The 14,272-nt window shown below is 37.9% G+C and overlaps 1 protein-coding gene across 2 annotated transcripts in view; it reads right to left on the reverse strand.

The window, feature by feature from the left end:
* Nucleotides 1-12,897, reverse strand: part of LOC146489592 (transcription factor CP2-like) — a 31,352-nt gene extending 18,455 nt beyond the window's left edge. For both annotated transcript variants that reach the window (XR_014863710.1, XM_085105251.1), the window contains exons 1-5: nt 11,789-12,897; nt 6,743-6,835; nt 5,135-5,254; nt 3,621-3,709; nt 31-101 (exon numbers count right to left, since the gene is read on the reverse strand). Coding sequence is in view for 1 of the 2 variants with exons in the window: in XM_085105251.1 (XP_084961377.1) it covers nt 31-101; nt 3,621-3,709; nt 5,135-5,254; nt 6,743-6,835; nt 11,789-11,916 (501 nt within the window). In the remaining variant the exon portion in view is untranslated. The remainder of the gene's footprint in view (nt 1-30; nt 102-3,620; nt 3,710-5,134; nt 5,255-6,742; nt 6,836-11,788) is intronic.
* Between the last annotated feature and the right edge of the window lie 1,375 nt (nt 12,898-14,272).

Genomic DNA, 14,272 nt, shown 5'->3' on the forward strand with positions numbered 1-14,272 from the left:
TGAGTGGGGATGTAGGTGAGTTCACTGTACCGTGACATACTGTCCCTTCAACTTGACCAACTCAGCTGGGAGACATGACAGCTCCACCAGATAAGACTGTCCTGAAACATAACATGGAAATCATAAACCCTCCGAGACCAATTTAGCAGTGAACTCTTTATGTTTTTTTAATGAGTAGCAAGGATGAACTATTGGGACACCACAGCCAGAATTTTAGGTTCCAAGGTGTCAAAAGTGGTTGCAACGTACATGTACATTAAGTACACCTACATGTGTCCCCAATTAGCTTATTATAGCTAAAACGACAAGACGTTAATGAAGTGTACACTGTATGTCATGTTGAATAGGAGGGCTGAAATAGCTTTCGCTTAACAGTTGATCCACATCACAAGAGATCAGTATTTCCGAGAATGAAATGAACATTTGAAATCCTCTTTGTAATGTCCAGCATTTGAATGGAATGTTGAACATTTCCCTGGAAATCTTTCTGAAAAAGATGCATTATCGGGAAAAAAGATTCAAAATACTCAAGGGAAACAATTGTTATTCTTGAAATACTTAATGCTGTAATGTAAAGAATAAGTCATAGCTTTATACCGTCAATAAACTAGCTTAGGGAAATTTCTATGGGAACTCTAAAATCTTGTGGGCGATGTTCGAAATTGACATGTAAATTTCAAAACTCTGTTCAAATTTCATTTCAAAAATACAGGTCACGCTTGACGTGGATTGACTGTAAATACAAGAAGTGACATCTCAAAGGTTCATCTGCGTATTCAGAGTATTCACTAAACCTATGAATTATGATAGAAAAACTATGAATTATCCTGTTAAATGTTTATTGGTAATTTTGAATTTTCTTCATGTCCTTTGTAGGTAGTTGTGGCATCTTTCTGACATCAAATCAAGTTCAGGATGACAACTGTGTGTAAATCTTGTTATTTAAGGTTAACGGATACCTTCAAGAGTCGTTTTTTTGCCCAAAAAAATTTTAAGGCCAAATTAAACATGACTAGTCTCGCTTCATTTTCAAAAAAAAAAAAACTTCAAATGTTGAGGCATGCGCGAATTATCAACAAGAAAGTTTTTCAAATTAAATTCTATCACCCGCAAGAGTGCTATAAGCCAATTTAATGTCACTGTTCCCGAGGAACGTAGCGTAACAGCGATATGCACTAAAGGTATGCGCGAAATACTTAACAAACAAAGATAACGACTCAAGATGGCGTTATTGAGGGAACACTGCCTTGTGGTAGGTTAGTCAATGCGACTTCCGGTTTGCGTGACAAAAACAACCTCACTTATCTTCCTAGCACTACGAGCTGAATGGTAGACGGCATGTGCTGGATCGGACAAGAGTATTGGTTAGCAGGCAATAAACAAAAGCAAAGACGCGAACAAGCTTGGGGGAAGTCGCTGCGCAGACTTAACTGCACCACGTGGGAGTGACCCTAGTTTATTAAAGCAAGAAACGCAAACAACCCATCCGCAAATGGGAGGGTGGGAGGGAAAAAACCTTTGACAAATTGACAGCAAATAGTGAGTACACTGCACAACAGAACTGCAAATTGAACCTTAAACAGTTTGCTTGGGCTTTTATAGCTAGACAGTGTCTGCTTACTTAGCCAGTAGTTTAAGCTGTACTATACAGCAGCTTGGCTTTACATGTGTACTTAACAAGTTATGAATGAGGCCTTAATACTTTCGCCCAATGCAAATAAATGTTACAATAAGCTAAGGAGGACAACGCCATAATGTTGTGAGCTAAGCTACAACGAAACTATTGATTTTGCTGACCTTGGAAACATAATTAAAATGTGTCAGCGTCAGGGCTTCCCGTGATGTTTTTCATGGTAAAACATCCGGAGTCCTTCATTTCATGTCCCCTCTCTTCCTTTTGTTTACGTTTGCAACTTGGGATTTATTCACACCAAGTTTTCGCCTGTGTTCATTTTGCGTATCGCGTATGGAGAAAAATAAGAAAGAAAAGAGTCCATGGTTGAAAACTAAGAAGAAAACTGGTCCTCAGAAAAAGAAGAAGAAAGTTTTCAATGAGGATGGCGAAAAACTCTTGCCGAAACTGCATAAGCGCATAGCGCATAAGCCCAGGTACAATAACCGATATATCGAGTTCTTTGAGGCCCTTTCCCTCGCCACATATTGCGCTCAACGCTGGCCTCCAGGTTGTGAGTGAAAATATCTCCATCAAACCTGCAAAGCAGGAAAACTCGGATATTGAACTGTAAGCTTGCGACAGCAGTTTATTCGCATGGATAATGGTATATATAAATAGTACTTCAACATACCCCAGTGACTGCATTTCTGCCTGCAGCTGTTCATTCGGATCGATAGGGCTCACCTTCGAGGCCACTGCAGTTTTCCTTTTCTTCAAAGAATTTTTTCTGCCGGCATTTTGCAACGAAATCTGAGAAATTCTGACTGGTAATAGAACTGCAGTCACGCACTCAACTATTTTCCGGCATGACACCAGTAATCTCAGGGGACTCAGCAGTAGGTCTCCTGTAATTCCATTGGCTGTCAACATCGGTGGCATCCATAGTGTTGAAATATGGCGCAGCAAGGGCGCGAAATGTTTGTAAACCTTCAGAAGTGGAAAAAACCTACTTCGTTTTTACGCGTGTGCTTTCTTTAAAGTTATTTATACGGTACAAGGATTTGACGGATTGCCTGGAAATTTAGCCCGAAGATTCCCAAGACACTGAGCAAAAAAACTGTGTGAGGGATTTCCGTTTTGTAAAATTGATCTCCAGCAATGGCCTTCATCGCAAAACGTATCGGTAAGTTTTTGATCATCAAAATTGACAGTAAAATTGCGAAGCAACCAATAGGAATATCGAAAAAACCTCACATGGTTTTGAAGATTAATGTCTTGTGATGGATATGATGCAGTAGTTTTGATTCTGTGGATTCCATACCCGATAAATTCGCTCAAAGAGACATCAGTCGTTTTGGATTTTGGGACGCACTCCCCTCACGGCTAGAAAAAATCAAAGCGAACTCATTTTTACCGGATAGTACATTTCATTAGCTTTGATATAGTTTATGGTTGTTGCATTTAAGACAGCGCGCGAATATTTTTTTTTGCGAAGGATGCCCGCGAAGGTATCCAGTAACCTTAAATTATAAATGAACCTGAGCAGCATTTCCCATTAATTTTTGGTATCTTCTAGATACTACAACTTTCACTGCCATTAAGTTCAATAAATTGTTTGGGTTAGGGGGGAAGGGCACTCAGTGCCTCATGACAAATAAAAAGTTAGTAAATAACTAAAGGACTTTGAAGTGCAAATCCCAACTAGATAGATATAACATTCACAAACTTGCCCCCTACCGTATAACACAATTGAGAAAATTTGGACTGAAGTACAACAATCCAAATTTACTGAAGCTAACTTGCGAGCCTGCTCAACCAAAGTTCTTTCTTGAACAACTAACTAACAGAATATACTGAAATGAAATGCAAATGTTCTCACACTTAAAATACAGCTGTACAGCTGTAGAGTTTCCACAGTATGATGCATAAAAAGAGCAAAAAATATATACTATAATTAAGTCATTGCATCAAAGGTGAGTTTTATGGTTTCGTTGAAAGGTAATACCTTGATTAAGATATGTAAGTGAATCTTCTTCAAGTTTCCTTGTTGGGGATGTTGGAGCTCGCAGAACGTGAACAAAGCCACTTGTTGCACTGCAAACATTAAGATATACCATTTTTTAGAATAAGATATTACTGAAAGTGCAACAACTGAAAACTGCTGAGAAGCAAGTTCCAGTAACCAGTGCTTCCGCACTCACCTTACCTGTGATAGATGTTTGCTCACGTATACAAGACAAAAAATGCTATGTTGAAAACTCATTTACTGAAATCACTGAAAACTCTGAAATGAATTTTGGCAGCAGAGACATGGATGGCAACAAGGCAAAGGTCTAAGGTTTTTCTCATTCTGAAAGATAGCACCTCTCATGAGCAGACAGGCAAGAATTTGTTGTAAGTGAAACAATCAGCATTTTTAATTATAATATTATATAAGATGGGAAATGAAAGATTAAACATTGAAAGAAGATGGTTCAGTTTACACTTAATTGAAGGCTACCTTTCACATCTGCCACGTCAATATCTGGAATATCCTCTTTCATTATAAATTCTAATGTTTTTTTTAATAAATTATGTTTCCTCTTGGCAAACATTTGCATGCATTTATGTTTTTTTTGGTGGCAACATAACACTGGCACACTGGTGCACAGTTTTTAGTCACAAAAAAAATTCAGGCAAATTTAGAGAGCGAGAATGAATTAAAGGAATGGGGTTAATTTGCTACCAACAACTGAACTCCCGCAATCACGTTGACAAGGAAAATAACTTGTTTATGTTTTTTAAATACTTCGAACAGCAGTTAGCACATCATTATGAAAGCAAGAATCACAATCAAAAATATCAAGACAAAAACAAAACAAAAGTAAAGAGAAAAAAAAATAAAAGTTGGATCCAGACTCAAACTTGGCTTGTGACTCGAACTTGACTTATGCTAAGTACACTCGGTCCAAAGTGACAACCCCTCCATTACTGTATTGAGCAGAAAAACCCACTTAGGGAGCATCAATAAAGTTTGTATATACGTATAGAACAGGGGGGGGGGGGGGATTTTCTTGAATCAGCCATTTGATCTTGACATTTCAACCTCTGTAGCTGCCGCTTAGATTCAATAATTGATGAAAACACAAGTAAAGCAACTTTCTACTCAGGGTTAATGAAAAGTATTCTCATCAGATTGAACCCAAATTATGAGTATTCTAACTCACAAATCCGGACGAGTTGTTCTAAAAAAACTTCATTTCATTTCAGATTTGTTATGTATTATTTCTTTTCTCTTCATAACAATCGCAAAAGCTTTCAAATTTCTACAATCTGTTCAAATCCTAAGTGTACAATGGTCGTTGGAATATCTTCGGACATTTTTGGCAACATTTGGAAGTCTTCGAAAATCGTCAGAAACCTTCAGAAGTGGTTCGGACAATCTTGGAAACCTGGTCATGACGAGACAACACGCATTTGACTAAAAAAAAGTTGGTAGGTATACAATCAAGACATGCAGAGCTTGAGCTGAATACGCACCTATTGTCTTCAGTGCTTTTCACAGCCGACATCTGGCAAGACTGAGCTATGCTCAGTGTTTCCTGTTTTACTGCCTGCAAAGAGTTCATGGCTGATGAAGATGTGACATCTGCATTAACTCTAAAACAAAGCCAAAAAATCACTTGAGACATACAGTCAAACCTCCCCTTGCAACCACCTCTCGTAAGCGACCACCTCTCTTGAGCAACCACTTTTCCAAAATACCAAAATTTCCCCAGTCAAATCACTAATAGTAATGTTGGAACCTCTCGTAAGCGACCACCTCTCGTAGGCAACCGTGACCACTCTTAGAGATGACAGTTTGCAATTTTCTTTTGTTTTTAACCTCCTCTAAGCGACCACTTGTCACATAAAATTATGTCCTTATATCTATCCCCTGTCAGAAGTTAGACAATTTGCAGCGTTGTCATTGCTGTCGCCGTCGTCATTGTTTAAGTTCCCTAATTTGCCTTTGTAACATTATCACATGTACATTCTTGGGTAGTACAGGAGACGTGAATGTCGTAATCAGAGGTACCGGGTTTACCGAAATAGACTTGTCCCAGTTGCCGTATTAGTCGTATTAGGTAGTATCACAGGCAAACCATCAACTTAGATACTGAAATCTTTGGCAATATAATTTAGGAAAGTTTATAACGTTTTTGTGGCCCTACTACACTATAAGTCTAAATTTCTGGAACCACCTTTTGTTGGTGAGTTCAAAATTTAAACCCCTTGTGGTCTGACCTCTCGTAAGCGACCACCTCCTGTAAGCGGCCACCTACACTGTAGGCTTGACATTTTGGGTGGTCGCTTAAGGGAGGTTTGATTGTAGTTAGCTTTTCCTATCCCATATGCAGTACACCTAAGAAAGAGAGATGCAGAAAAACATACTAAGAATACCAGTGCACAGAGATTATGCCACCACAAAAAAAAGCTGACAGTAAAAATGCCCGTGATGCTAATGCCACACATCAAACAAAATGCTCTTTGCACTTGCTGAAAATTTTGGCCTGGTTCTTTTTTGAAAGTTTATGAACCAAGCTGAAAACTTACAAACCGAGAATCTGACCAAACATACATTGTTAAGTTCGATGTAGAAAGAACGCACTCCTATACAGATTGGGTCAGGATTGTATGGGACAACGTTGATTGAATGAATGAATATTGGAACACATATCTGGCAATTCCCCTACATATTTTGCAGGGGCGCATGACATCATCACCAACTTGGCTGAGGAGAGAGAACCTGGTGACATTGAACACACTCCCTAATCTTTGATAAAGCTACATTCTAGGTCAATAACATTTTCTCGTATGCATTGTACAAAGACTGAGCTGCTACAGCCATATTCACAAACTGTCCAATCCAATTGCTATAAAGCACTCAGTATTGTGAAATGTACATGTAAGTGTAGTACTGCACTATATCAGCTACATGTAGCACCATCATCAGCTTATTTCCAAAATTGCACAATAGATGAAAGAATGGGTTGATGTGTGACTAATTTATTTCAGACCATACAATAAATTAATGACCTGCATTTGATTTATGTCATGACAAACCCAGGTTACATTATTATTACATAATGTGTACCACTAACTTACCCAGATACCGACGATGACTCCAGGTCAGCTGTGTCCATATTCTGAAACACTGCAGAAGGCTCATCCTTGAAAATTGGCAAGTTTAGAACATCACTAAGTTGAAGAATAAAAAACAGGTTTTAGTTATGAGTGCTATTAAAAAAAAAACAGTTTTAAGTACTAACAGGACAAGTACAAGGGAGGGGTTATGTATTTGTTATGTAATTATGTTGCCAGTGTACAATTAATTATGTGTTAACCAGAATTTACAGATATAAAGTAGTTTGCTGTTAAGAGTAGAACAAGCAAGCTTCCACCAGAGCCAGATGTTAGCATAAAGCAGATATTATCTTTGAGGCTACTTGGAGTAACCTTTCAAGATAATTCCACCAATAAATAATGGGGATAATTATACAATTTGACTATGGAAAACAACGAGCATGGAAGGCTAATGGATACTGTATATTGGATCTCTATTGTTTTAAATACAAGAGAAGACAAAGGAAATAACTACCATGAAGGAAGTAAATGGAAATGTGATCGTAATATTATTAGAAATATGTGACTCGCAAAATCCAGAGAAGCTGGGGCTGGGTGGAAAGCCCTCTTTGCTCGTATTATAGCATCAAATGAGGAGATTAGAAAGATCAGAAAAGTTTCTGAACATAGCAACCATTTTGATGAGCATGGCCTTTTCATAGTTCCACAGGCTAGTTTGCGGTTGAAATCTATTTCTGACACGACGAAATGTACAACAGATGTGCAGCGCTGTCATGTTCGAAGAATTTATTTCCCACGGAAAATTATTTTACCGTGGCCACAAAACATGTAATTTCTTCAATGCAACCTTTCACAAAAAAGATTTCTGGAAGAAAGGGAAAAGATTCCGCAGAGATATTTCCATCCAGTGAATATTGATGAACATTGCAGTTGAAATTTGATCCGGCAATGAATGCCAAACTTTCCAGATGTATGCAAATTTTGCGCAAGATTGAATTGCATTGGACATGAAACAGTGACGTTTATTTCATAAAAACCTGACATAAAACGTTGAAAACAGAAACTTCTTTTCTTTCTCGAATTCATTTTATTCACGAACGCAGTACAGAGATAACTATTAAGTGCCGAGATGTGAATCCACGGACTAATTAATTTTGAAGTTTTGAAAGGAGAACCTTTTGAAACTCAGTTCACAAAAGCGGCTTTCAATTCTTGTGCATGCAGCCAGTTTTCAACTGGGTTTTCAAAGTTCTTCAAATTCTACTGGATAAATTAAAATCCAGCATCTATATTCAATGTGCAACTTATATTCATAGCGGTTTCTACGCGGTAAATTAGCAAACGTTTTTCTGTGGAGGTCATTACGAAAATGGAATTTGCAAAGGCCGTCATTTTTAGGTCAAAAAGAAAAGTTGTCACGTGATAGAGATAATTTCTTAATAAGCGCTCAAGAAAGTTATAAACATAAACTACGCAAGAACAAAGAATAAAAGCTGAGTTTCATTGATGCAAAAAATCGACCGTTTTAGAGCTTTTTCCAATTTTTTCCAGATGCAGTTTTAGCAAAAGGATTTAAAACAAGTAAAATAGCAAAGTGTTGTAAATAGCTGAATTAGAGTAGTCGACGTTGCTTCAATAATAAAAAAAATAGATCATGATAGTGTGAGTCGTCAATTTTCATAGTCTAAATGAATTTTGAACTTCTGCTTGAGGGGTTCAGGGGGGAGGGTTTTAAAAACCGGGAAATTCCGGAGGGGTGGGGGGTCATCATAAACCGCCTGGAATGGAAATTCCGAGTGGGTGGGAGGTTAAAATAAAAAAACCTTCCATGGGGGGGCACATTGCTAGTAGAAATGCTCATAAAACTGTAATGTGACGTTACTCTGTACATAGTGTCAAATAAATTTACGGCTTAGGTGTGGAAGCGATTTTGGTTGTAAGCACTTTGAGTTTCTACCAAACACTAATGTAACTGTAGGGCAAAGGCTCATCTACAAGTGATGGAACTTTGCCTTTGCTCAGCATGTAGAAAAAAAAAGAAATGCTAACGGCTTCATGTCAAGTGTCCAGAAGATGAGATTTTATCCTTGACTACTAGACATCTTTCATGTATCATGCTATACCGGTATCCCATTTCAAGCTAACGAAATAACCTAGTAAATAACTATCAAGGTAAAATTACACATAACAGTAAAACGCCACAGTAAACAGTGCTGTTTGTCTGCAAAGCTTAGCAGCCAGGCCATTCAATAAATTGTTCTTCTTTAAGACTGGCAGGAGATTTCTCCATTCCATAATGCACCTATCAATGTTTTCCCCGACCAGGGGGATGGCAGGCATACACGGGCATTTGACTCGAGTTCTCAGCCCGTGGGTAGGGATTTTGATTTTATTTGACATCACAGAGCCCCCCACGGTTGGGCGATTTGACATTTACTGGTTACCAGTCTCCAATCTGTTTTAGAAAAGTGCTGATCGCTTGATTGAAGTTTTACTGTGCAGCAGGGCTGACACTACGGCAAAGGGCTTATTTATTTGGGTAAATATTTCAACTAGTACAACTTTTAAGTCTTCTTTGATCACGGCCAGAGTTACCATGAGAAAAACTAACGGCTACAAAAAGTTTAAATTTGAACGTAAACAAAAATGGTGAACAGTAGACTAGAGTATTATTCCAAAAACCAGAACCTGATGATAATTTCAGGACATATAAGATAAACGATAGACCGAGTAGATTCATTGTGTCTTTGAATTTTGAAAACAAATGAACAAAACCAAGATCTTAAGTGACAGTTATATTTCAGTATAAACTGTACCATCATCAGACTGAAAGTGCATACAAACTTAGGAGCTTAAATAGTTACACAAGGTCCCGGGGTATCCAATCGATGGAATCGATAATCGATGACAATCGATATCAATCGATACCAATCGATATCAATTAATCGATTGATATTGATAATCGATGACCAATTAATGGCAAAGATTTGTGTGGTTATCGATTGGTATTGATTATCAATACCAATCGGTAGATAAATTGGTATCGATTGGTTGCAGATTGACGGACCCGGAATCGACGCATAAAAAACACAACTTTGTACGCAGTAATTGTAAACACATTTCATTTTAATGTTAACAGGAGAACAATACTCTCCTTTTTCTATTCAATGTTAACGCTCTGTCCACAGGAATCCGTTTTTTTTTTTTGACAAATTAAAAGTTAGTTCCATGGGCCGATCTATAGACTTCAAAAAACGGAAAGTGGTTGAATTGTGCCTTCACAGAAAAATTCTGGTAGCAAATACAATAATAGAGAGGTTAAGAACGACGTTTACGGCAAACGTTAAAGGTGAGACATGACCACGTGACCATGTTTATCTTATATTTGCCGCTTCCTATTTTCAGCTTCTCTGTCAACTCGAGTAGTTTTGCATTAGCAGTAAAGGCCAGAGTTAGTTTGCACTATTCTCATCTTTGTACTCCTCATTTCAAACATAAACGCGAATCTCATCTTTGCCGTTTGAGGTGAACGCGGTGCTTAATCTCTCTATTATTACGACAACAGTACACTGAAATAACAATGTATGTCTTTTGAATAATTTCATATTTGTTTGCCCGGATTGTTTGTTAACACAGAAATATCTGCATGTACGGTAGTGGCCAAAGAGGATCCACAAGCTCGGACTGTAGGTGGCCGAGCTGTCCACGGTGGTTCACAACTTTAAACAACTTTAAACTTTGCAGTGAACACTTCACCGACGTTCACCTCAAAACGGCAAAGATGATAGCTTTTGACAATGCACCTTATATTCAGTAAAGCCTCTACCCGGCCGTCTTGCGTAGACACTACGATACGGAAAGGCAATGACGGGCAAGTGGGTAATTCGAGTACACGGGCAACGGGGTATATTCTTTGCGTTGAGAAGACTGGGTCGGAATTTGGTTTACCAATTTCGTCCCCAGTGCTTCCTAAAACTGGCAGATGATCGGACAGGTAGCGTGCGTGACGTCTGTTCGAGGTTGCTGAGCCAATTGATAGCAATCGATGAACGGTTTTTGTGTGGTTATCGATTGGTCATCGATTGGCTGACACCAATCGATACCAATTAACTAATTTATCGATTGAATTTCCGATCATCGGTTTCCATTGATTGGATACTCCTGGACAAGGTATACTCCAGAGAACAGGCAGAGTTCCCTGCTGGATTTTAATCCTTTGTTAAGTGATGGCAATTGGCGCTTGATGTGGAAGGCCTCTTTATAAAAATTATAGCAGATTCCAATTGCCGTTGTAATCTAACACTGTGGTGTTAATTAATTAAATTAAAAAAAATTTAAAAAAATTCTTGTCCGCGCAAAACTCATTCCACCAAAACAACACTCATAAAAAAGCATGAAGCCTTACTGTTAGTTCATGTTTGTGCAAGAGATGTTATTCTCTCTGGAGAGTTCAAAGATTCAGATTCCTAACTTTATTTAATATGTTTATCACACAAAGGTCAAAGTTGACTTGTGCATGTATTTCTAGAGTGAGCATTTAAAACCAAACCAGAGCATTATTAGGTATTAGCAATAAAATTTGCATTAAACAAGAGCACCTTAGTTTGCTCAAATACACTCGTTACCACTGCATTTAAGTAGTCCCCAAACCCAGGGGTGGGGGCTTTGACCACAAAGTTGTGCTCCACAGTAGGGACTATTGACACGAAAAAAAAAAAAAAAAAACGAAAAAAAATGTCAAATGCCCGTGGGTATGCCCACCCTACCCCGGGTCGGGGAAAACATTGATAGGTGCATAACCACTACACCAACGAGGATTCGCTGCTGAGGATTGTAATTTTGTACAACACCAAAGACAAGAAGTTCATTAGGAATCCCTCTCCTTCCTCGAACGCAAAAAACACCACTGTTTTCCTCTCCTTAGAGAATATTATCTTCAAACTAAGGAAAGTTGCTACATTTCCTTGTAAAAACAGCCTGTACTGAAACGAAATGTTCACGATCTGGTTCTCCTTGTTGGTCACGATCAGAAGTTCCAATGTCTCTTTTCTCACACATTATTCCTACCTCATGTTATAAGCTCCCTCCGTTCCAAATTCATTGCCCAAGCCAGAAAGATTCAGCAGTTCTGAAGCCAGCCCACCGTCCAGTCCGCCATCCATATCGTCAATTCGCCAACTTGTGTTGCTTGCCATCACAATGGCTAATTATGCTCCGTTTAGCCACGCGACCATATCATTTGGAGTCAGTCAAAAAAAACATTCAGCATAAAAACAGAAGCGTTTTAGGCAAGAAATAAGAAAATGCTATCAAGTCGGAGTGACAGGTCGACTCATTGAAAGTGCACATGTTTCGTGCGTAGAGGAGGGGGGAGGACCTCATGTTAAGCAGCCATATAGTATCCTTATAACAACTTCCCAGGGGTGAGTGACTATATGGTACCTTAACATGAACTACCCTGCCCATTAAACTGCCCCTCGTGTTCACACAGATTTATTTATTTATTTATTACAATTTAATGGCACAGTAAATCTATATACACAAAAAAGGAAAAAGAAAAAAAAAGGTCATGAGGATAATCTGCAAAAGAGTAGAACACTCCATACGAGACAGATCACCAACAGTAGCTAATCTAAAGAAATTTAAGTATATATAATAATAATCAGAAGAAAATTAAATTATAAAAGCATTAAAAACTTCTTCATTCCTGACTTAAAAGCTGCGAGACTGGCTGATAGTCTAATATCTACGGGTATCGAATTCCACATTTCAACAATTCTGTTAAAATAAGTGTGTTTAAAGTTAGTCGTTCTAGCAAAATTCGTCTTCACAGAATAGTCATCAACATGCTAAACCTGTACGGGTCATCCTGAGAATAAAAAACAGATACATCCACATTCAAGCATCCATTTAAGGCCTTATACAAAAATGTAACATCAAAAAGATAGCGTCTCTTTTCAAGCGAAAGCCGATTAAGACATTTTAGGCGATCTTCATAGGTATGATTCTTTTCCGAGGATAAATTTTTTCCCTTCCGCTGTATGCGCTCGAGCTTATCAACATTTCTTGAGGTGTATAGCGACCACACAACCGATCCATATTCCACTTGCGATCTCACTAACGTACAGCAGTACAGCACCTTCAGAGTTTCGGTATCCTTCCAACCTCTAAAAGTTTTTCTACAACAACAATTTATTCAGTATTCCCATATATATACATGGTATTACTTATGTAATAAGTCTGGATTACGTTAAATAATTATGTCTAATAATTAAGCTAGCATTGATTGTCGATTCAGCATTGAATCATAAATATAAGCAGCAATGGTTCTACAAACAAAAGGATCAACGTTATTAAAAAGAAACATGATTTTTGAGATATTGTCAAGATCATTAAAATTTCGATATTTGTCATTTATTTCATCAAAATATTTCTTACGTGTATCATGATAATGTTCGCAAGAGAATAGAAAATGCGATTCGTCTTCAATTTGATTGGAATTACAGCGATAGCAGGTTCTCAAATTTTCAGGTGTCTTGTTGTGCCGGCCAGTTTCAATTCGCAGATTGTGATTTCCAAGACGAAATGTATTGATTTGTTTTTTGTGACGTACATTTTTTATCGAATCCAAGGAGTCAGTTTTGTGGCAATCTTGTTTAAAGATAGAGTAGAATTTAAGTTTTTTATTTAGGTTTAGTAAATTAAGTTGATGATTAGTTGAAGTTTTATTAACATTTAGTCGAATACGTTCAGTGAAGTTGTGAATGTTTAAATTTGAAATGTTTAAATTGGAAAGATTACACAGAGAGTTGACTCTTTGCATAATGCTCAGTTGGTTTTTGTCGGTCATTTCTTTAGATAGGTAAAGGCATTGTTTGGCAATGTTATCTTCTGGTAGACTTTCCAGGTGTAACCAAAATTTAATAATATTTATGTCAATTTTTGCTTTTAATGATAATCTTCCAAGTTCATTTCTACATGCTACATTTGGGCATTGTTTATTGACTCCTAAAAAAAAGTTTACAGAAATAAACATGAGTTCGTTCGATTATATCTTTTTCCCTAACTAAAGCAGGCCTAAAATTCTATTAATTCTGTTCGATTCACCCAAACAGACGGACAACTTGGCTGCTTTTTGGGATGAAAACTTGCTAAATGCAAAGTTTGGTATCGGACATTGAAGGATGATGTTACAGGTGAGTCAATACCAAGTCTGGCAAGTAAAAGTAAATGTGTTTGGAATTTAATTTCTGCCTAGCGCCTAGACTGAAATGTCAGCCGTCTCCTCCCCCTAACCCACAGGGGGCCCCTGTGGGTTAGGGGGAGGAGACGGCTGACATTTGAGCCTCTCTATGGGTATTTTCGAAGAAAACGCGAAGATCACCGCTGAAAAAACGAAGATCTCAAGATTGAAGCGAAGATCTGAAAATTTACCAAAATTTGCGTGATCAAATTGAACACTCAGATATATATTAAAACTGTCAAAACTCGTAAACGCTACAGAAAGTATCTGTTATTTCTGAATTTTGGCATTTTTAACCACATTTCTGT

The sequence above is a fragment of the Pavona decussata genome, unplaced genomic scaffold, assembly GCF_977016875.1.
Source record: "Pavona decussata unplaced genomic scaffold, jaPavDecu1.1 SCAFFOLD_5, whole genome shotgun sequence".
In the NCBI taxonomy this organism is placed as follows: domain Eukaryota; kingdom Metazoa; phylum Cnidaria; class Anthozoa; order Scleractinia; family Agariciidae; genus Pavona; species Pavona decussata.